The 22,905-nt window shown below is 33.0% G+C and overlaps 2 protein-coding genes across 4 annotated transcripts in view; one reads left to right on the forward strand and one right to left on the reverse strand.

The window, feature by feature from the left end:
* Positions 1 to 49: 49 nt before the first annotated feature.
* mars1 (methionyl-tRNA synthetase 1) lies at positions 50 to 20,571 on the reverse strand. Of its 2 annotated transcripts, XM_051112704.1 has the most exons (22): positions 20,336 to 20,571; positions 19,852 to 19,942; positions 16,568 to 16,646; positions 16,078 to 16,209; positions 14,923 to 14,998; positions 14,686 to 14,852; positions 13,570 to 13,679; positions 13,372 to 13,488; positions 12,861 to 13,064; positions 11,489 to 11,690; positions 10,192 to 10,266; positions 9,949 to 10,119; positions 9,772 to 9,867; positions 8,371 to 8,488; positions 7,614 to 7,827; positions 5,492 to 5,623; positions 4,001 to 4,109; positions 3,341 to 3,532; positions 3,069 to 3,140; positions 1,667 to 1,693; positions 812 to 937; positions 50 to 226 (listed from the first exon to the last, which is right to left on the reverse strand). In XM_051112704.1, the coding sequence occupies exons 1-22, from the start codon at positions 20,436 to 20,438 to the stop codon at positions 77 to 79; spliced, it is 2,763 nt and encodes a 920-aa protein (XP_050968661.1). In that variant the 5' UTR covers positions 20,439 to 20,571; the 3' UTR covers positions 50 to 76. The 2 variants fall into 2 exon arrangements, with proteins under 2 accessions (XP_050968661.1, XP_050968662.1); XM_051112705.1 differs by lacking the exon at positions 1,667 to 1,693 and having other exon boundaries at positions 20,336 to 20,570.
* A 1,997-nt stretch (positions 20,572 to 22,568) lies between these two features.
* arhgap9 (Rho GTPase activating protein 9) overlaps positions 22,569 to 22,905 on the forward strand; it is a 41,980-nt gene continuing 41,643 nt past the window's right edge. For both annotated transcript variants that reach the window (XM_051112095.1, XM_051112096.1), the window contains exon 1: positions 22,569 to 22,677. The gene's annotated coding sequence lies outside the window, so the exon portion shown is untranslated. The remainder of the gene's footprint in view (positions 22,678 to 22,905) is intronic.

A 22,905-nucleotide genomic window follows, 5' to 3' on the forward strand; every position in this document is an offset into this window, starting at 1 on the left:
TAGTGCAGTAAATCATGTAGTTTTCAGAAAATATTCCTTGTATGATGGATTTTTTTTTTTGCTCATGTTCACCTTTTTACTTCTTTTTTCCTTTCTGAGCGGCCGGCTCTGGGTTTTTGCCCTCCGCAAGAGAAAGCTGTTTTTTCAGTTCCAGTAATTTCTTGACTTCCTCGTCAATAATAGACTTCTCAGCTTTCTGGGTTTTTAGGCCTCGTACTTTAATGCCCTGAAACACAAACACACAGCGATTAATCGCAAACCAGCACTATCAACCGTTAAACACGCCTGTAGTTAACCAAAGAACATGAGCGATTAGAGTAAAACCAAATACAAATATCACACCTTCACTTAACTAAATGAGAATTAAACAAGAAAATATTTTGAAAATATTAATCTCAATATCAGCGTGTTCTCGGGTCATGGCACTGTTAACATAAGGAAATAAAATTACTTCAGACTTCAATAAAACGAGAACAAATTAAATAAAATTAATAATAATAAAAAAATCTTCATGTCAGTGTATTCTCAGGTCACCCGTGTTCAAAAAAATGGAAATATATATTAGAAAATAAATATATACTTATTAAATTTCTACATTTAGTTTTATTTTGTAATATAATCTGTAATATAAATATAAATTCTGGGTTTTTTTAAATAATAAAGATACATTTTCTGAACAAAAGCGTGCTGTATGGATGTTTAAACGGTCCACTGCTATATATAAAAGCCAAAAAACAAATACATAAACAGTAATTTCAGTATATATATTTGACATATGCATGCATGCATGTAGGTGTGTGTGTGTTCGTACTTGTTCTGTCACTAAAGCCGTCAATTGTTTGGCTCTCTCTGGATCCGCGTTTACATTCAGCGAGGCGTCCTGCGCCGCACCAGCGCTGGGTTTGGTCTCGACTGCAGCGCTGCTGGAACTCGGAGTCTAGAATCAGAAAATAAAAATATTTCAAATAGTGGATCATATGTGCATTTTTTAGAATCGAAAAAAGATAAAAAACAAACCCACACAATTAATACATGCATTTGTTGTTCATGTTTTTTAATAAAAAAAAATTTATTGAAAAATTAAAAAGGTAATTATTGATAAAGGGTAAAAAAAAAAAATCATGCATTTAATCTTAAAAAAATAATTTAATAATTATATGAAATATTTTAACTACTAACAAATATATGCATTTTTTTTTAAATCTTAAAATATAATTCAATAATTATGTGAAATATTTTAATTACTAACAAAAATGCATGCATTTATTTTTTCATCTTTAAAAATGCAACTGAATAATTGTATGAAATAGTTGAATAAAAACACAACAAAATTACATTCCGTAATCTAATTTGTGAGAGCAACCACACAAACGCACACATGCAATAATATGCGTTAGTACACACAGGCGTTGAGCGGCTCTGTGAAATCATCGCTCTTAAATACACGTTAAAATGAATCTAAAATGCGGTTTGTTGTCTTTCAGATGTTTTTTTGCTTCGAGCAGCCAGAAGCAGATTGTGCGCGTGTGACTGACAGCATAGGGCTTTGATCCAGAGCTGCCGCTCTTTGAATATAGACATCATCACTGAATCGATTTCACAGTCAGTTCTAGTGAAAACGGAGACACAAAGCCGTGAGCACACAGAGCGTCACACGCACGTCTACCTTCGCTTTTACGCTCTCCTCTTCTGGCTGAGAAAGAGCAGATTAAATCACACAATCAGACAAACAAGCCGTACAATCAATGAGAAAAACCATCAAAACCTGAAGCCGATCTTCATCAGATCATGTTCATGTAATAACCCGTCTGTCCAATGAGTTTCCATTACTCCTCCAGTCGTGCATGAGCATTTTTAGAAATCATTTAATAGAGACAATGCTCTAAAGTAAGACTATATATATGTGTGCAAACACACACATTTTTGTCCTTGTGTGTATTGACTGTATGAATAAAATATGTGGTTATACCAGAGCAACAATGCTGAAAATGAAACGGCTAATACATAAATGATTCCATTTCATAAATAATAATTCAGAATAATTCTCAGAAACTGAAAGTCGTGCACAGGCATGTTTAGAAATAATTCTATAAAGATCAGGCTCAAAAACAGCAGTTTTTAGTTGATAAAACTATATATATGATATATATGTGTGTGTTTGAGTGTGTATATGTTGTTAAGAAACAAATTTGGATACACTTTTATATATTTGAAGACTTTATTTGCAAACAGATAACTCAGTTTTTTAACATTTTAAAAAATCATGTTTTTTTAATTATGTTATCATGTTTATTGTGTTTTATTGTGTTAGCTGTATTTTTTAGTACTTTATATCAATATAACCCAACCACAGTTTGATTGAGATTAATTGGAATGTACAATGGAAAAACATTTTTAACATGACCTGTTTTTGCAAATTATATATATATATATATATATATATATATATATACACATATTTAAATTGTTGTTGTTCACAAAAATATTAAAAAGTTTTCTGTTTAATTTAATAGCATTTTCGTTTTTGTTTTTCTGAGCAAAAATTAAATATCATACATTTTCCCCTAATTTACAGAAGACACCCACTAAAATGTAATATGCTCCCTTAATCTTTTATATATTTTAATATGTATAAGCATGTTGTTTGAATTTTTACATCAATATTGTGTTGCACTGAATGACAGTGTAGCATTATTTCAACCAAATTTTGACATTTTATCCTCCAAAAACATGTTTGAACCTTAGAAGTAGACACTTTCCTTACATTTATTTGTGTGTGTGTGTGTGTGTGTGTGTGTGTATATATATATAAGCATAACTACAGATATTCATATTGAAATATTATTTAATATATTTTAAATTACATTTTTTTTACATTATTTAAAAATATATTTACACATAGTTTCCACTATATATATATATATATATATATATAAATATATATAAAACATTTCAATGACTTCTAGAAGCTGTTTCAGAACGTTAATTTCCATAAACATGTCTGAAAACACTTTTATAGTTTCTGCACAAGAACCCTGATTAATAATGGATGAATGTCTTTTACAAACCTGTTGTCCTCCAAATCTTTTCCTCAGAGCCTCAATCTGTTCGTTCTCCAACTTTTGGAACAAAGGACTGACCTGTAGGAGAGGTCAAAAAACAATTTACAATTTAATAATTCAAATAAAAAAATAAATAAAACAACAATACATTATCTGGCACTAAAGATTAGGTTTTCAATATTTCTTTTTAATAGTTCTGTACTTTTTTTACACACTACGTCACTTAATATTGAACTAAAAATGTTCAAATGAATAACTAGTAATAGCTGGTTTAGTACCGTGCCGATGCGATGTCCGGCGGGCAGCGTGCAGATGAAGGTTCCCGCGGCCTGCAGCATAGCGCCGGCGCAGGTGGGCGGAGCCTGCAGCTGCTCGCGGATGGTGTGACTGACGGTGGGCATGTACGGCTCCAACACGGCCGACAGGAGACACGCCACGTTCACTGAAACGCCCGTCACGGTACCGGCCCGCTGCCTACGGCACAAACACACGCAAACATCACACAACCGCACAGCAGGAGCTCAAAACTGTGGAAGCCCATTACCAACACAGGATAAATATCACACAATTCTGACTTTGTATCTCGCAACTCTGACTTAACCTCACAACTGCAAAATTAAATCACACAATTCTTACTTTATAACTTGCAATTGTGAGGTAATGCCAAAAAAAAAAAAAAAAAAAAAAAAACAGAAAAAAGTCGTAATAAAAAGTCAGAACTGTGAGATTAAAAAAAAAAAAAAAAATTGCAATTATTATTTTTATTTGTTATTCAGTGGTGGAAACAAACTTCCATGTAAAAATCTAAATGAGAGTGTGAGAATGAATTTGTGCTCATGTAATCTCAAATTACTTTTTTCTCTCTGAACAGTTTAGAATTACAGTTTTGTTTAGATTTCATTAACGGCGTGATCGTGTGTCACATGACGTCTCGTGACTTGCCTGTCACCGTCTCCTCCTTTGATCTTCTTCCATGGTTCGTTAACCTGAATGTACTGATTCCCGTGACGAGAGATGTTCAGGATGCACTTCAGGGCGTCACGGATCCTGAACAAACACACGATGAGACCGTAACACACTTACGTCTTCACATGTGCATTATTAAGACAGAAACACGCTTGATGAGATTCTCATCAGAATAAATGCTGCCACTTCCAGTCATTTCATAAGCAGGGTTCTCACTGTTTTTCACAGGGTTCTCAACACATTTCCAATTGTTTGTAAGCAAATACGCAGATGAGGCACAATCTAAATGAATATGCACTAATTAGCATATATTTACAGAACATAAATCTGAAAATTGAATCAATTAAGTATCAAAAGTCTTGTTTGATTTTGTTTTCATTTTAGAGTTGAAGGTTTTTTTCCAGAGGGGATTTTTGATTTCTCTTCTTATTACTTCATAAATCAGAAAATACTGTCAACAGACAGAAACAAATGCATCTGCACCAAGTTTTTAGACGTAAAATGTTATAAATAATTTGCATCATAAATAATGCAAGTGATATGCGATAAGTTTGGTGAAGTGCTGCTGAAGAGGAGAGAAAAATGTAAAAATAATTCAGAATAATTTAACAGTAAATTTGTATACATTTTTATAGTCATTTAGCATTAAAAAATATATTATTTTTAAAATAAATATATATAAATACATGACCTGGATTGACCTGCCTGTCCTTAGACATCTTCAAGAAACCACATTCCTTCCATCTTTATTTGGCCCTCTAACTCGAGCACTCTCTATTCTAATTCTATTCTTTAAAAAAATAAAAAATAAATAAAATTGACCCTTTAACACTTGCACACTATTTGTTTTCTAACTGCTTGTTTTCTTAAAAACAATCAAACAAACAAACAAAATGTAAATGTAAAAAAAAATCTCTATATATATTTTTTATGTAATTGTTTTATAAATTTGTGTTAATGTTTTCTTTTTTTAATATTATATATATATATATATATATATATATATATATTTTTTTTATATTTTTATATATATATATTTTTTTTTTTTTTTTTTTTTTTTTTTTTTTTTTACATTTAACAGATGTTTAAAATAAGTTTTCTTTCCACTATTCTGAAAAGTCAAACAGCACCAAATCTCCAAATTGACCAGTGAAAAAAAAAAAAAACAGTTTTTTTCGTTTATTTTCGTTTATAGTGTCTTGGTTTAAGGATCATTTTATGCAATAATTTTCTAAGCTTTGTGAACCACCAATGACCTGATATTTCCTGGTAATGCTGATTTATAGAGGAATTACTGCCTGCTCAAATATTACAGAGCTGAGCACAACCAGACAAATGTAATTACAGGCTGGAAATCAGAGCTTTAATATTCCCAGATACTGATGTGACTGTGTGCCTCCTGCATCATCTGAATCTGTGAATCTGTTTCTGCACACGTCCGTGAGGAATCGTGGGTAACTGACCTGACTTTATCCAGCAGCTGGATGTACTGCTTGAGCTCCCAGCAGACCTGAGCGATGAGCCGCTTATCGTCTTCATTCAGGAGCATCTCAGGAACGTGGCCGTCAAAAAACTTACTGACGAACATCCCGGCCCTGAGGAGAGACCAGAAGCTGATGAAAACTACAGCTAAACATGCTTTCAGATCAACTGAGATCAAACGTTTGCACGAGAATGATAACCAAAGTGCAATTATAATGTGCACTATTGAAATGCGGGAAAAAAAGCATTTAGACAGAACAATTTTTAACAGATGCTGGATGGTGTGATTTAAATTACATTGCATGCAGACTTTTTACTATTTGTGCAATTATTAATATTAATATATTTTAATCTAAAAAGGGGACATCTGCACATTTTTACTTCACGGCAGTGTCATTTTAGTATAAATGAAATACTATAGTTTTTAAGCAATATTTTAAATCCGTTTTTATATTTATATTTAGCTTTTATTTTAATTTTAGGTTATGTTTTTTGTATTTTTTGTTTTTATGTATGTCTGTAGTTTTTATTCTTTTTTTCTCAGTTTCAATTGTAGTCATTTTAGTACATCAAGTTGTGTGTGTGTGTTTGTGTTAATATAAGATGCTTTGTTTGCTTTTTTAGGGTGCCTTTTTAACATTCTGTCAAGGGTCTACAGATGAAAAATAGCCTTTTAACTAATTCTGGCACATTCACAGTCAAGTACATTGCATTGTCCAATAAACAAATAAACTTGCAAGAAATGCTGCCCTGGCAACTATTTAAAATAAAGTTTTTAAATATATTTTAGTTTATTTTATTTAAAGTTTACTTTACAAGCAAAAATGCTCGTTTAATGTTTTTACTTTTTGTTTCAGTTTGTGTCAACTAAAATAACCCTGCCTTATGTGTTTTTACTATATAACTTGTGGCCAAGTGTAAGTAAAAGGTGCAAACTGATTGAAATCTGATGCATGTGTTATCTGAACAGAAAAGAAAACAAATTTCAAATTTTGTAGACCATAATAACCCTGGGAAAAAGTGTGTCAGTAATTCTGTGGTTTAGTTTAGTGTGTGTGTGCGTGTGTGGACATATTTATACCCAGAATCTAAACCTGACAAAACCTCATTTTAGCAGTCCTCATTTATAAAAACAGTATAATAAATAAAGTTGTTCTGTTTTTTTTTGTGTAAAAATGCACATTTTTTTCTAGCAGGAAAATTGAGAATTGTTGTTTGCAAATAGAGGTTTGCTGAATCCTGAAAGTACATATAGCATCATATATATATATAATTTTTTGTACTTTTTGTTTTTATCAGTGCTGGATGGTCTGGTTTTATAGTTTTGACTATTTAACTATTTCGATCAAGAACTGGATCTATTTAGATGGAAACAGTTTAGTTGACATAGTTTGCTGTTTTATGTGAAAGAAAAAAAGAAAATTAAAATTAATACTGTAAGTACATAGAAACGAAAAAGAGTCATTTATAATGATCAAAATGTGCAAAACCAATCAGAAAACAATCTGATGAATCATGTGTTAATGTGAACTGAAAAGAAAACAAATTTCTAATTTTGTAGATCATAATAACCCTAAGGAAAAGTCTGTTTGCATGTCAGTAACCTGACAAAATGTCATTTCAGCAGTCCTCATTTATAAAAACAGTATAATTATTATTTTTTTTACATTTTTAATCAGTGCTGAATGGTCTGATTTTATAGTTTTGACTATTTCAGTATTTTGATCAAAAACTGCATCTATTTAGATGGAAACAAGATTGGCAGTTTGCTGTTTTATGTGATGTTTAGGGTAAAAAAAAAATAAAAAATTAAATTAAATTATAATTTGAATTAATACTGCAAGTATTATAAAATAAATGGGTATTTATATTGATCAAAATGTGCAAAGACAATCAGAAAACAATTTGATCAATCAAGATGCATGAAGTGACTAAATATAACCAAACCTACTAAAATCATTTCAAAAGAAAAAGAACTTATGCAATTGTAAAAAACAAAAACTGTGATATCCCTGAGAGTGTGTGTGTGTCAGTGATTCTGTGCTGATGTGTGTTTGACAGTTCACATGATAATACAATAATTCTGACTCCAGGAGCACAAACCTGTTGATGAAGTTGCCGAGGTTGTTGAGGAGCTCAGAGTTGTTTTTAAGAGCCATGTCGCTCCAGGAGAAAGCAGAGTCCTGGCCTTCAGGCCGCAGATACAGAAGATAAAAGCGCCAGACGTCGGACGGGATTCCTGTGTCTTTAGCCATGTCACCGAACACACCGACACCTCGACTCTTGGAGAACTTGGTGTCCTCGTAATTCAAGTATTCTGAACACATGAAAACAAACAAACATTACTGTTAAATATCAAAATGTCAGAACATTTTTTTTTAAAGAAATTAACACTTATTTATCAAGGATGCATTACATTGATCAAAAGTGACAGTAAAGACATTTATAATGTTACAAAAGATTTCTATTTCAAATAAATGCTGTTCTTTCGAACTTTCTATTCATCTGTGAATCCTAAAAAATAAAATGTATGACAGTTTACACAAAAATATTGTGCAGCACAACTGTTTTCAACACTGAAAATAATCAGAAATGTTTGTTGAGCAGCAAATCAGCATATTAGAATGATTTCTGAAATATTGTGTGACATTGAAGATTGGAGTAATGATGCTGAAAACACAGCTTTGATCACGTAAATAAATTACATTTTAACAGATATTCTCATAGAAAACAGCTGATTTAAATTATAATAATATTTCAGTATTTTTACCGTACGTTTAATCAAATAAACTGAAATCATCTGTATGGTTTCATGTTATGTGAATGATGTGATCCGTGCTGTGTCGTGAACGGGTCTCACCAGTAGCAATGAGGTGATTCACCAGTGTGTAGTTGTCTTGAGCTCCCAGAAGTGAACAAGGGAAAACGACACTGTGGAACGGAACGTTGTCCTTCGCCATGAAGTTATAGAGCTCCACCTACAGGACACACATCAACATTACAGCCTCAAACAGACCTGTTACGGACAACAGCATTTTTATCAATCACATTAAAGAATTCATGGTTTTCATTAAACTTAGAATTGACACTTGTAATTAATCATAAGCATTAAATCAGCTTTCATTTTCTAAAACACTAATATGACTGCAGCTACACTGATTTTTCAAAGTAGTAAATAAAACAACATTTATTGGAGTAACAAGAAAATACTGGTTCAAAATGCTCTGCTTCAAAATTTCATGTGAATCAATGTATTGCTGTATCTTTGTAATTATTTGTGAAATTCACTAGCAATTTCAAAGTGAAAAATGTTTTAAAGTAAATCCCACAGCATTTTTTTTTTCAGTAAACATCTTAAACATAAGTAGAAACTTCAAGTAGTAAAATTTTAATTCTTCAGAACAACTCTCAAAATGAAATGTTAACATTTTTCTCAAACTAGTACTATTTTTGTAGTATTGAGATACTGCTATTGTTTTCAGTTTTTTGTTTCATAGTTTTCTTTTGATTTTAATTTTAAAGTTCTACTAATGTTGTTGTGTATTTTTGTTATTTTTAGTAGTTATTGATTTTGTATATGTGCATGTCTATATATAGGTTTTATTCATTTGTATTATCGGTTCACTTCATGTCGGTTTCATTTTTAGTATCACTGAGATACTATCAGTTTTCATTAACATTTTGATTACTGTTTTATTTTTTCATATGTGGCTTTCATTTTAATTTTAGTTAAAGTTTTAGTAATTTTGTTCCATGTTTTTGTAATGTTTGGTTACAAAAAAGTATTTTAGTTGTTTTTGTTACAAAAAAGACAGATATGATTTACATCAAATTCAGGAGGATAAATATGATACGTGACCCTGGACCATAAAAGTAGCCTTATGTAGCACGGGTATATTTGTAGTCAATTATTCTTTTATGCCAAAAATCATATTAAGATATTAAGATCATGTCACATGAAGACATTTTGTAAATTTCCTACCATAAATATACCAAAAGTAAATTTTTGATTAGTAATATGCATTGCTAAGAACTTCATTTGGACAACTTTAACGGTGATTTTTTTTGCACCCTCAGGTTACAGAATTTCAGATAGTTGTATCTTGACCAAATATTGTCCTAACAAACCATTCATCAATGGGAAGCTTATTTATTCAGCTTTCAGATAAAGTATAAATTTCAATTTCAAAAAGTTGACCCTTATGACTGGTTTTGTGGTCCGGGGTGACAAATGATTAAGTGATATGTTATTGATCAGCACCTGCTGAGGATTCTTCCACCATTTCTCCCATTGGTCGGTGTAGTTTGCGGTGATGGAGAGGTAGCCAATCGGAGCGTCAAACCACACGTAGAACACCTTCACAGAGGAAAACAGACCGATGACTTCAACACATATTAGTGAAATAACATCTTTTACCACACAACTGTGCGTTCGTACCTTTTCCTTGAAGTCCTCGTGCGGCACAGGCGTCCCCCACTGCAGGTCACGTGTGATGCATCGCGGTTTCAGGCCGTCGCGGAGCCACGAGCGCGTGATGTGCTTCGCGTTTCCCGTCCAGTCGCCGGCGCTCGTCGACTTGTTGAGCCACTGCTCCAGCTCGTCCTCCAGCTATCAAACACACACTCAGACTGAGCTGAAGTCCAACAGATTCACATTACTTCACACAGGTGTGTTTATTACCTTCGGCAGGTTCAGAAACAGGTGTTTAGAGGAGCGGATCACCGGCGTCTGCTTGCACACCTTACACTGGGGATTCTACAGGAGAGACAAATATCACATAGTAAACAGTAAGAAATTAATACTTTAACAAAAGATTTTATTTAAAATAATCGCTGTTCTTTTAAACTTTCTATTCATCTGTGAATCCTAAAAAATAAAATGTATGACTGTTTCCACAAAAAAAAATTGTGCAGCACAACTGTTTTCAACATTGATAATAATCATAAATGTTTGTTGAGCAGCAAATCAGCATATTAGAATGATTCCTGAAGGATCATGTGACACTGAAGACTGGAGTAATGATGCTGAAAATTCAGCTGCGCATCACAGAAATAAAATACATTTTAACATATATTCACATAGAAAATAGCTGTTTTAAAACTTAATAATATTTCAAAATTTGTATGTATTTTGATCAAATACATCATTGATCAAATGAACAGAAAAGGCTTCTGTTTCAAACTTTTAAACAGTAGTGTACTGCTTTGCTAATTCAGTATGCACTACTCTAGAAACCATAAACATATGCAGCATACAAAAATATTGGGTCACTATTAATATTAGTCAATTTTAATGAGTTCCATTTTAAATTTTAAATTTAATTCTCAAATATGGTCAAAATTAGGTTATTTAGAAATGTAATATTTCATAATTTTTACATATTTTAACATATAAGTCCTGGCAAGCAGATTTTTGTCCCCCAGATTCTTTCAGGTTTTTTTTTTTTAAATAAATATATAAAAAATAATAAAATTTAAGAAGTGAAGTTTAGACTGTAATTGCCTATAAACCATTAATAAAACTGTTTACTCATGTCAAGTAAAGTCAGGTTTATTTATATCAGTTTATACAACAGCTAATGTTTGATAATGAAAATCTAAAGTCTTCAGAAATTAACTTGCCTTGAAATAACACAAAAACATCTTATTTGGTCAGGAAACTCATAAATAAATGACAAAACTAAACATGTCATAGTATCTCCAGAGCAGATATTAGTGTTTAAATAAGAATTTTGCACTTAGAGTGAAATATCTGGATAAATAAAGGTTAAATTAAATTCAATAATAAACAAAAGAAAATATCTGTACTGCTGTTCTATGTATTGTCGGTCTGGTTGTGGTCACTGCACAGTGGCTTTTACACATCTCACGTCATCAGTGACACTTCCTAAAAGCAATTCTATGCTTCTCCAAATGCATCTCGAGACGTCTGCGTTTAGCGAACGGCCCCTAAGGCACGTGGCGGTCTCGAACCGTACCCTGAGCTCCACGGCGTTGATCAGACGGCCACATTTGTCACACTGGTCCCCACGGGCCTCTGGGTAACGGCAGTGAGGGCACTCGCCCTCCACAAAGCGATCGGCCAGGAAGCGCTGACAGCTTTCACAACGCAGCTGCTCGACCGTGTCCTCCAGCAGAAAATCCCGCTCATGCAGACGCCAGAAGATGTCCTGAGCGATCCTGAGGAGCACAGACAATCATTCACAGTTTAAAACCTGCAGATCGTTTTGGACTCCTTAAGTCCTGCTAATATGGTGACAGAGCTCAATCAGGAGATCTCCAAATCGTCACGAATCTTCTGACTATAGAACTGAACAATGATGCAAATAACTACATCATAAACATGCAGCGTCACAAGCTTTGTTTATGAGAGTTAAAATATTCTGAAAATATATTTTAGCATCCAAAAATCATTTAATCTAATGTTTTATACCATCACAAGTTGGCTTTGACTGAATCCTTTTATAAAATAAAATAAACAATCAATTCATGCATGTCTAAAAAAAAGTTAAAAGGTTAAAATAAAATACGATAAAAAATTAAATAAATAAAGCACATTTCTGCACTGATGACATCGACATATTGTAAGTCAAATTACATGCAAAATTTATTTATAAAAAAAACAAAAGAAAATAAATGTTAAAAATACTAATTATAAATATTAAATTGAAATCAATTTCAAATTTACTTATAAAGCACTGCATAAAACAGTGTACCAAAGTGCTGTTCACATTTAAGATGATAAAATAACATAAAAGAAACAAAAGAAAATAAAAAAAAATAAACTAAATTCAATTAAAAATTTATTTATAAAGCATTTAAAAAACCGAAGTGCATCAAAATGGTGTACAATTTTAAGAAACTATCATAAAAGAAAGGAACAAACAAAAAGTAGGCCAAAAATAAAATAAAATAAATAAAATAAAATTTCTTAGTAAAACAAGTTAAGCTAAATTAATACAAAGAATAAAATAAAATTAAAAAGAAAATCATAAAAAGGTTGGTTACACTTTATTTTAAGGTGTTCTTGTTACATTGTAATTATACACTGAAATACTGAGTAATATTAATTAACTACATGCACTTACTATACAGTTAGGTTTAGAATTAGGGTTTGGCTTAGGGTTACTTGCATGTAATTATGCATGTTATTACAAAAGTAATTACATGTAACATGTGTAACAAGGACACCTTAAAATAATGTGTTACCAAAAGTTTTTTTTAATTTCAGGTAATATTTATTTAATGAAATGTAATGAAAATATTTTTTATGTTTCATAACACAAATAAACAAATGAAAACTAAAAATACATCAGTTTAAACTGATGGTAACAAAAGGTTTGTCCTTACTCAGTCTGGCGTTCAGTGGTGGTGCGACCGAAGAAATCAAAGTCAATCTGGAACCACTGGTAGATGGCGGCGTGGATGGCGTGATATTTGTCGCAGATCTCCTGCGGCGTCAGACCCTCCTCACGGGCCTTGTTCTCCGTCGCCGTCCCGTACTCATCTGTACCGCAGACGAACAGCAGATTCCAGCCTCGCAAACGCCCATATCTGCAAAGTTTGCACCCGAAAAATAATTTTATTAAACAGTCATACAAAACCAGCAGCTTCTCATTAATGACTAATTGCAAAAAAAATCTAAGTCACCGTGTTATTACTGCATTTACCCTTTTTTAATTTTTAAAAATAACTGTCAAAAAATTAAAGAAAGTAAGAAACAAAGAAAGTGTATTTTGAGGGTTTTCATAGTTTTCTTTCCTTACTAAAAAAAATGCATTTTTAAAAAATGTATATGCATCTCTTCCAGGACAAAACGGACCCGAATGTGTTATGATGGTTAAATTAGTGACTGAGTTACCTGGCGAACACGTCGGCGCTGAGCACACAGCCGATGATGTTTCCCAGGTGCGGCACGTTGTTTACGTACGGCAGAGCGCTGGTGAGCAGCACGTTTCTCTTTCCTTCCTGAGGGAGACTGAGAAAATCACACAATAATGTCACTGACCAAACACCGGCTGAAAGGGCTTCATGTGCAGTGATGAGGTTATAGTCGTACATTGGGTGTTTCCTCTCTGTGGATGCAGGAGAACCTTTGAGTCCAGCAGACCAGACCTGAGCAGCTTCTTCAATCTCCTCCACGGTCATCACGTGCTCGGCATCTTCAGCCTGACAAATCACAAATCGCACAGTTAAACAGTGTATGTGACAATCATCTGGACGACTCACAACATCTCACAAATGTCTCACGAACATCTAACGTATATCTCACAAATGCCTCGCAAATATCTCATAAATGTCTCACGACCATCTTACATATATCTCACGAACATCTCATGAATGTCTCTCGAACATCTCACAAACATCTCGTAAACGTCTCGTAAACATCTCACAAACACCTCATGAATGTCTCACAAACAACTCACTAACATCTTGCAAACATCTCAAACTTCCCACTAACATCTAACATATATTGCACAAACATCTCAAGAATGTCTCGCAAACATCTCACGAACGTCTCACTTCAAATTAACCTCCAAATTCTATAAATAAAACATTATGAATCTCTAGAAACCTGTCATGAACATGTCCAAATCATATTTTACATCTAAAAAGACTGAATAAATATGAAATAACATTTTGCATGAAGAAAATTAAGCCTATTTTCAGACCAGGGAGATATTATTTGCATGACAGAATGTATTTTTGTTATTTTATGTTAACGTTATTTAATGCAAATCATAATTTCTTTTTTTATTTTGGGGTTGAATATGAGCTGGATATTTTCACTAAATCTAAAAATACAATTATTTAAAAAATTAGTAACTGAAATAAAGCTGAAATAAACATTTAGAAATAAAAGTTATAAATATAAATATTAGAAGAAAACCTTAAATGTAAACAAAAATTTGTAACAACCGAAATAAAACAAGTTTCACTTGAAGTACCAGAACTTAAAAATAAGTTGAATGAAGATAAGACATAAGATACATATATATAAAAAAACGTATATAGACATATTAAACCAAAAAAAGAATAAAAATTATAAAAGCACATAACAAAATTACTAAAACTTACAATTTAAATGAAAACTTAAAATATAAAAATAAAAGCAATTTCAAAATATGAATAGATATTTCAGTATTATATAAATATTGCTGGGATTCCTGTGCACCTCAGTGTTGTTGGTGGGACTGTCCCGGTGATGTGTGACTGGGTGTTTCTGAAGGAAAGTTTTCAGGGCTTCAACACCTTTTCCATGCAGGACTTTGTGAGCGGCCGTCTGACACGCCGCAAGATCACCGACACGGTCAAACCAGCCATGCACGGTCCGCAGCTCACCTGCAGAAGAAAACCACGTCAGATACGAGTCCTGCAGTCTGAGCAGACGAACAGATGATTGAGATCTTACCGGCATCAAAACCGGAGTCAGATATGAGAGGATACAGCGCCGCCCACAGGACGACATCTGCAACTGACACGGCCTCCTAAAACACATCAGAACTCAATTACACATCAAACCGTACGCTTAAGTGTGATTACTTCACTTACAGGAATGATTTTTTTTATTGTCTTTTTTTTAGGGTTTTTATTTTATCATTTAAGACAGTAATTGGCAAAACAAACAATTAAAAAATGTTTTCATCAATTCAAATGAAATAAAATAATAAAAAAAATATTTTAAAAATTAAAAAAATAATAAGAATAAAATTAAAACTTATGTGGTCAATGAATTAAGGTTCTCAAATAGCATTTTGACTGCAATCAAAGATGTTTCAAAATGCTTTATAATGTTTTTAATACGCGTTTATATGTTTATACATCCTATATTGTGTTTGCTGTGTGTCGTATCGAGCCCTCTTGCTAACTAATTGCAAACTAAACTAAATTAAATCTATAGTATCAGGCTAAATAAATGATATTTTAGGCGAGATTTGAGATCATTTTTACTGTGATGTCCTCAGTGTTTGTTCTCAAACATGCAGCACAACCTGTGTAGTCTGATTCAAGAACAAATGACTCTCATGAACTGATTCTTTTAAAGAATCGATCTGTCAGAACATTTACTCTCAGCGCTGTAGAACTGATCACCATGATTTCATCAGTCCTGTTTCTCTTTCCATACAAACACAAGTAAGAATAGCTAATTGCTGCCATCTTGTGTCTCAAAACTGCTACTGACAATAAAAATATCCTAAATAGTGAAAACCTTTGATAGATGGACAGAAGTACAGGTTCCAGACAAAACAAAACGAAATAAAAACAGAGAACAGAAGAAGAGCTAACATGTCATGTCCATGCATTTTTAGTGGTTTATAATTGCAAATTAAACAGTTCAAACCCGATCTGTTGTTTAGGGCGTGACGACTGTGTTGTTAAGATTTGCTGAATGTTTTTCTTTCTCTTGGTTTACTTAAGGCTTTATTTTTTGATGATGATCAGCTGACTGTATATGTTATTACATTATTATCCCTTACACATTCTCACAAGTTTATTGCATGTATTTTAAGCCCTGCAGGAAGCACATGTGACACAGATGTGTGCGTTTATGATGATCTGGACTTACTGCAATAAGAAACGGCGTGTTTTTCTTGCTCAGATTCTGTTCCAGCCAGTTCAGCGGCTCCTTCATTACAGCTGCCGCCTCGGCACGCTTCCCCTGCAGCGCCACCATGTGCAGAGACTGCAACACTGCAGGCTGAACACACACAAATGCACATTATAAATCAATGTCTTTCTATAACAAAGACATGTTGGTCACATCTTGGTCCAGAACAAACCTCTCCAACTAACCTAAACCTGAAGCATTGGAGTGTTTTGATCAGAATGTTGTTCTGTTAGTTAAACCCCGTTGTGTGAACATGCAGACTTACAGAATGTCCAAAAAAGCGAACCTTTATTCTAAAGGTGTGTTTTTGATCCAGTGAATCTGACGCAGCTACTGTAAAAATGATTTCTGCATGCTTTATTTGCAAATACATTGTGCTGTATATGTAATCTGTTGCAGTTACCAAATTCTTATAATAATCTGTGTTGTCATATTCATCATTAATCACCTGTAAATGTGTCGCTTCCCATTCCAGCCACTGGTTAGTTGCATCAGTTGCCGCCTGACCACTGACGTCAAACAGGTATCTGTGGAAACATGCAAATTCACCACCGTCATATTTACACGTCTTTGTAAATATTTGTTTCACAAAAACACAATTATGTTTAATTAAATTAGTAGGCATGTAGTCAAAGCTTGCTGTCATAATAATGCTGCTTTTTAAATAATACACCACATTAAATATCAAAAAACTCACATCAAGTAATCAAGGACTTTGTATTACTTTATCTGGTTATGTTTGTCAGTATGAGGCTGTGATAGATGTGTAATGATTTGTACATTAAAATAATTTGATAACTGTCTCTTCAAACAGTTCTTTTTAGTGTTGCATACTGTATATAACTTAAATGAACGTTTAAATGTGCACACAGAGCAAACTGACTAAAATGGATTTATCAGTGAACTTTAGTTCATAAAATCATCTGATTATCAACCTGTTTATCTGCATTACATATAAACTGGACCAGCCGCCTCTGCTGTTTAGGGAGAAACAGTTTTGTTTTTCAATCTTTTTACTGTTAATTGTAGATTTTTTACTTTCTCTTTCGGTCTTTACCCACAGGTGTGTGCTGATTTTCCTTAGGGGATGAATTAACATTTTATTTTGTGCTAGTTTCATTTCGTGGATAATTACGAGCTGAGAATTACCTCAAGACTCAACTTCAGACATTTTTTTTGTTTGCACAAGCATGTCTTTTAATATATATTTGCATTATACTTGGACTAGTAATTTTGGGTGACTTGTAAAACTGGAAGTATTTAAATCTGTACATATTTGTTTAGTTAATAAATGAACTTTTCATACAGATTGTACAGTGCAAATATTGAATACTGAAAAATCTTACCAACATATACAGTCATGTGAAAAAGTTCGGACACCCTATTGAATTTCATGGTTTTCTGTATCAGGACATAATAAAAAAATTGTCTGGTCCTTGGCAGGTCTTAAAATTTTGAAAATAAATCCTCAGATAAATGTCATCACATGACATATCACACAGTGTCATTATTTATTTAAGAAAAATACAGCCAAGATGGAAAGGCCATGTGTGACAAAGTTAGGACACCCTATGAGTCAATTACCTGTAGATCCACTTTTAACAGCAATAACTTGAAGCATTCATTTTCTGTGTGACTTTATCAGTCTCTCACATCCTTCTGGAGGAATTTGGACCACTCTTCTTTTCAACGTTGCTCCAGGTTATTGAGGTTTGTGGGCATTTGCTTATGCACAGCTCTCACCACAGCATTTGAGTCAGGATGAGCTCTGGACTTGGACTGGACTATTGCAACACCTTGATTCTTTTCTTTTCAGCCATTCTGTTGTAGATTTGCTGATGTGCTTGGGATCATTGTCCTGTTGCATGACCCAGTTTTGGCCCAACTTTAGATGTCAGACAGATGCCCTCACATTTGACTGTAGAATATTTTGATATACAGAGCAGTTCATGGCCAACTCAATGACTGTGAGGGCTACAAATCAAGCCCAAAATGATCAGCCCTCCTCCAGCACGCTTGTCTTTTGGTATGAGGTGTTTGTGCTGATGTGCTCTTTAGGTTTTCACTGTGCATTATGGCCAAACATCTCCACTTCAGTCTCGTCTGTTCAAAGGACATTATTCTAGAAGACTTGTGTTTTGTTCAGATGCAACTTTGCAGACCTAAACTGTGCTGCAATGTTTTTTTTTTTATAGAAGAGGCTTTCTTCTGCCAAGTCTTCCGAACATGCCATTTTTGGCCCATAATTTTCTAATGGTATTGTCATGAACTTTATCATTTAACATGTGAACTGAGGCCTGTAGAGTCTGAGGTGTAGTTCTTGGGTTGTCTGCCATTTCTCTGAGCTTTACACGGTCTGATCTTGGGGTGAATTTTCTGGGACGTCCACTCTTGGAAGGAGAGGTGTCTGTTTTAAATGTTTTCCACTTGTGAATAAATGTCAGATTGTTTGGAAATGGCCGTATTTCTCTTTTCAGATTGATGGCAGCAACAATTGCTTCTCTAAGATGATTGCTGATGTCTTACCTCCTTGGCACTGTGTTAACGCACACCTGAAGGCTCCAGACCAGCAAACTGCCAAAGCTTATGCTTTTATAGAGGCGCTCAGACTTGCTGATGATCAGTTAATCAAAGGTATTTGATCAGCAGTGCTTGACTGTTATTTACCCTCTTAATTCCAATGTTGACAGTAAGGGCGTCTTAACTTTGTCACACATGGTTTTTCTATTTTGGCTTTATTTTGGTTCAGTAAATAATGACACGGTGCAATTTCCCATGTGTTTTTGTTCATCTGAGGTTTTACTTTCAAAATTTTAAGACCAGCCAAGGACCAGTTTTTTTTAATGATGTCCTGATACGGAAAACCATGGAATTCAATAGGGTGTCCAAACTTTTTCACATGACTGTATATATATATACATAAACATATATATATATATATATATATATATATATATATATATATATATATATATATATGTGTATATACACTACCGTTCAAAAGTTTGGGGTCAGTAAGACTTGTAATAGTCTTTAAAGAAGTCTCTTATGCTCATCAAGGCTGCATTTATTTGATTAAAAATATAGAAAAAAAACAGTGATATTGCAAAATGTTTTTACAATATAAAATAATGTTTTTTTATTTTAACATACTTTAAAATGGAATTTATTCCTGTGATGAAAAGCTGAATTTTTATCAGCTGTTACTCCAGTCTTAAGTGTCACATGATCCTTCAGAAATCATTCTAATATGCGGATTTATTATTAGAATGATCAATGTTAGATATTATCAACAGTTGTGCTGCCAAATATTTTTTGGAACCTGTGATTTTTTTTTTTCAGGATTCTTTCATGAATAACAAGTTTAAAAAGTACAGTGTTTATTCAAAATATAAATATTTTATAACAATGTAAATTATTTATTATTAACTTTTAAGAAACTTTTAATTATTAACTTAATAACTTGATGAATAAAAGTATTAATTTCTTAAAAAAAAAAAAAGAAACAATAAAAATGTACTGACCCCAAACTTTTGAACAGTAGTGTATATATATATATATATATATATATACACACACACACACACACACACATATATATATATATATATATATATAACAACATTTTATTTTTAAAAAAATGAAAGGAAAAAAAATAATATGCTCATTTACAATAAAAATCTCCTCTTTAAAGTGTAATGATTGTACTGTAATGTGCAGTCCGGCACTCACTGGCAGATGCTGTTGGGGCTGAAGAGATGCTGACCGCCGGGTAACAGCAGGACAGGTAACACAGGGTGACTGAGGTGAGGGACCACTTTCTCTGTAGGACAAAAACACAAAGAAACACACGTAAAAGCACATCTGTGAGAGATTCAAGCTGAACAAAAACACACTGAGCAAATACACCTTTACAAAAGTACTGGAACCTACCATAGTACTAACATGGTGCTTTGCTACATACTATAGTACTGTGGTACCACCATAAACAGACATATTGGCTATCACACTATGCTATTATACACCATGGTACTTTTTGTTTACTATATATCAATAGACAGCTGCATTACCATCAAGCTAGTGTCAAAGACATGCTATTATTAGTCTGACTGAAAGTAACAAACTCGATATCTGCTGGACAGGAAGCATCAACAGCATCGACTAGCAACAGAACATCAACAAAAAGTTCGCCTCAGACTTCGGTAACGTCTCTCACCCTCGTGGCTGACCGTTTCTATGTCACATTTCACTCCAGTGAGGTCCAGCGCCGCCAGCACTTTAATACAGTGCGGATTCCCGTCGGCGATATACAGTTTCATTTGACCCTCTGTCACTTTTGGACACTCCTGAATGAAACTACTTTGACAGGTCAGACAGACACACAGCTGAAATCGACTACAGTGAACGGAACCGGTGTCTGAAACTAGTATTCACGCTGATGCAACCGCGCGTCAGACCACGTGGCCGCGTCAGAGGAAATTGTAGTTTTTAATCGTCGTTCGTCCTTCGGAATTGGCCTGAACTCACGTTGGCGGAAGACTACAATGCGCATAATGCACCAGCGCAGGCGGGAACCTCTGCGTCACGGCGGGGTTAAGCTTATTGGTTAAAGAGCGTATCGCCTCAATATAATTGGTCAATGCCGTTATCGAATCCTCAAATCAGTGCGCACGATTTTTATTTTGACATTTACTGTTTAAAGCGATATCACTCATAATTCCGAGAATGTTCATTTGTTTATGGAATTTGTTAATGTTTTCTTTTTCTAGAAAACATTTATATTTATATATTTAGACTGGGCCAAAAATATGAGATGCCTAGTTAAAATGCTTCTCTTTTGAATTTTTTTCTAATTTCTTAATTTGGACCACAGAACCAGTCACAAGGGTCGATTTTTGAAAATTTTATACATAATCTGAAAGCTGAGACTCAAATATTTGAAAATCTGGAATCTGAGGGTGCAAAAAAAATCTAAATATTGAGAAAATCACCTTTAAAGATGTCCAAATGAAGTTCTTAGCAATGCATATTACTAATCAAAAATTAAGTTTTGACAAATTTACATAATATCTTCATGGAACAAGAAAAAAAAAAATCAATAATTTTGACCGCGTAAAAAAAATTACGCAATTGTTCTTTACAGTTTTTTATCAGTATAACAGACTGAAAGTATTAAAAATAAATGTGCACAAATTGTGCAAAATATGAAATATTTATTTATTTATAGTGTATTTTTTGTACATACAGTCTCTAAATGAAAGATAAATTGTTTAGTATTTTATTTAAAATAACCTATAATATTTATATGTTTAAAAAATAGCAATTTTACAAACTTTTTAGTGAAATTTTAAGCTTTGTACACCAGCAGTAATGTGGCACATGCAGATGAAAATTATTTATATGTAAATTTATATTTATATTTAAATGTTCCAAGAAAATCTGACCTAAACATAGAGCAGAATCTGAAATATTTATTTTGTCTTTTGGTTTTATACCATAACATTTCTTTGTTACATGTGTGTGTGTGTTATTTTATTTTATTGTATCTTTATTTTATTTTATGTTATTTTATTATTTAATTTAATTACATTTTTAAATTGCTTTTTTTACTCTTGGTCCACACTGTATGTACTAACATTTATACATACACCTAACATTGCCTAGTGTTTTTTTTTTTTTTTTTTTTTTTTTTTGGTTTGTTTGTTTTTTTTTTTTTAACATAATATAATATCATTATGTTACATTATTATATAGTCATATGTTTTTTCAATATATATATATCAATTTGTATATATAAAAAAAAATACTTTAAGGGTGCAATGAGAAGTTATCAAATAATATACTTTTAATTATAAACAAGCCCCAAATATGCTGTGAAAAATGACTGCAAATAAATTATAGGAGTGTGTTTTACAAGATAATAATATTTCAGCCTTTCAAAATTTCGCATTTGGTTCAATTTGTAATTGTTTGTAAAATTTACTAGCAATTGCTAGAAAATTGTTTCAACCCTTATTTATGGGACTCTTGTTTTAAAAGGTCTACGCTTTGCTACAACCATCTACAACATATTACAATATAAGTAAACACTGTCATAATTCATCAACAGTAAATCATAAGCAATCTAATGTCATAAATGCATGCTATTTTTTTATTTTAAAATGGTCAGACTGAGAAAATGCACAACAACGCCATATTTTTACTTTGAAACATGCACCACGTTTTTTTTTTTTTTTAAATATAGTTAATTGTTTTAAACAACATTTATAATTTTCTTTCATCAGAAAAAAAGGACAGTTCTCAGGCTTAATAAGCAATATTGCCAAAGCATTACACAACACAGTAGTACAGGAAACGAATAACCAAACAAGATGCAGAAGGAGTAAAACAACACTGGCTTACGATGCCTCCCTCTGGTTGGCTGTTCTCTGTCACGTGACAGCACCCAAACAGCCCCGCCCCTCGCTGAACGGAGGCCGCTCGTGAGAGTTTGAGCTCGAGCGCCGTCCGGTTCACTGACACCTGGAATAAAGCGCGCGGATGCACCTGCAGTTACCGGTAAGCCACGAGCACAGCATCACAGCTCATAAACAAACACTTTTACGACCAACAGCTACTTTACATTTCAAATATTAATTATTAATGCAACACTTAACAATTATGGTATAAACAAATAAATCATTTGCATGTCTTATACAGAGATAAAAAACACTTTACTAATATTTACTTCTTCATTCCTACTTAATCATACGTCATTTGCATTGTCTACTTAATAGAAATAAAATA

The sequence above is a fragment of the Labeo rohita genome, chromosome 6 (assembly GCF_022985175.1).
Source record: "Labeo rohita strain BAU-BD-2019 chromosome 6, IGBB_LRoh.1.0, whole genome shotgun sequence".
NCBI classification, from domain to species: Eukaryota; Metazoa; Chordata; class Actinopteri; order Cypriniformes; family Cyprinidae; genus Labeo; species Labeo rohita.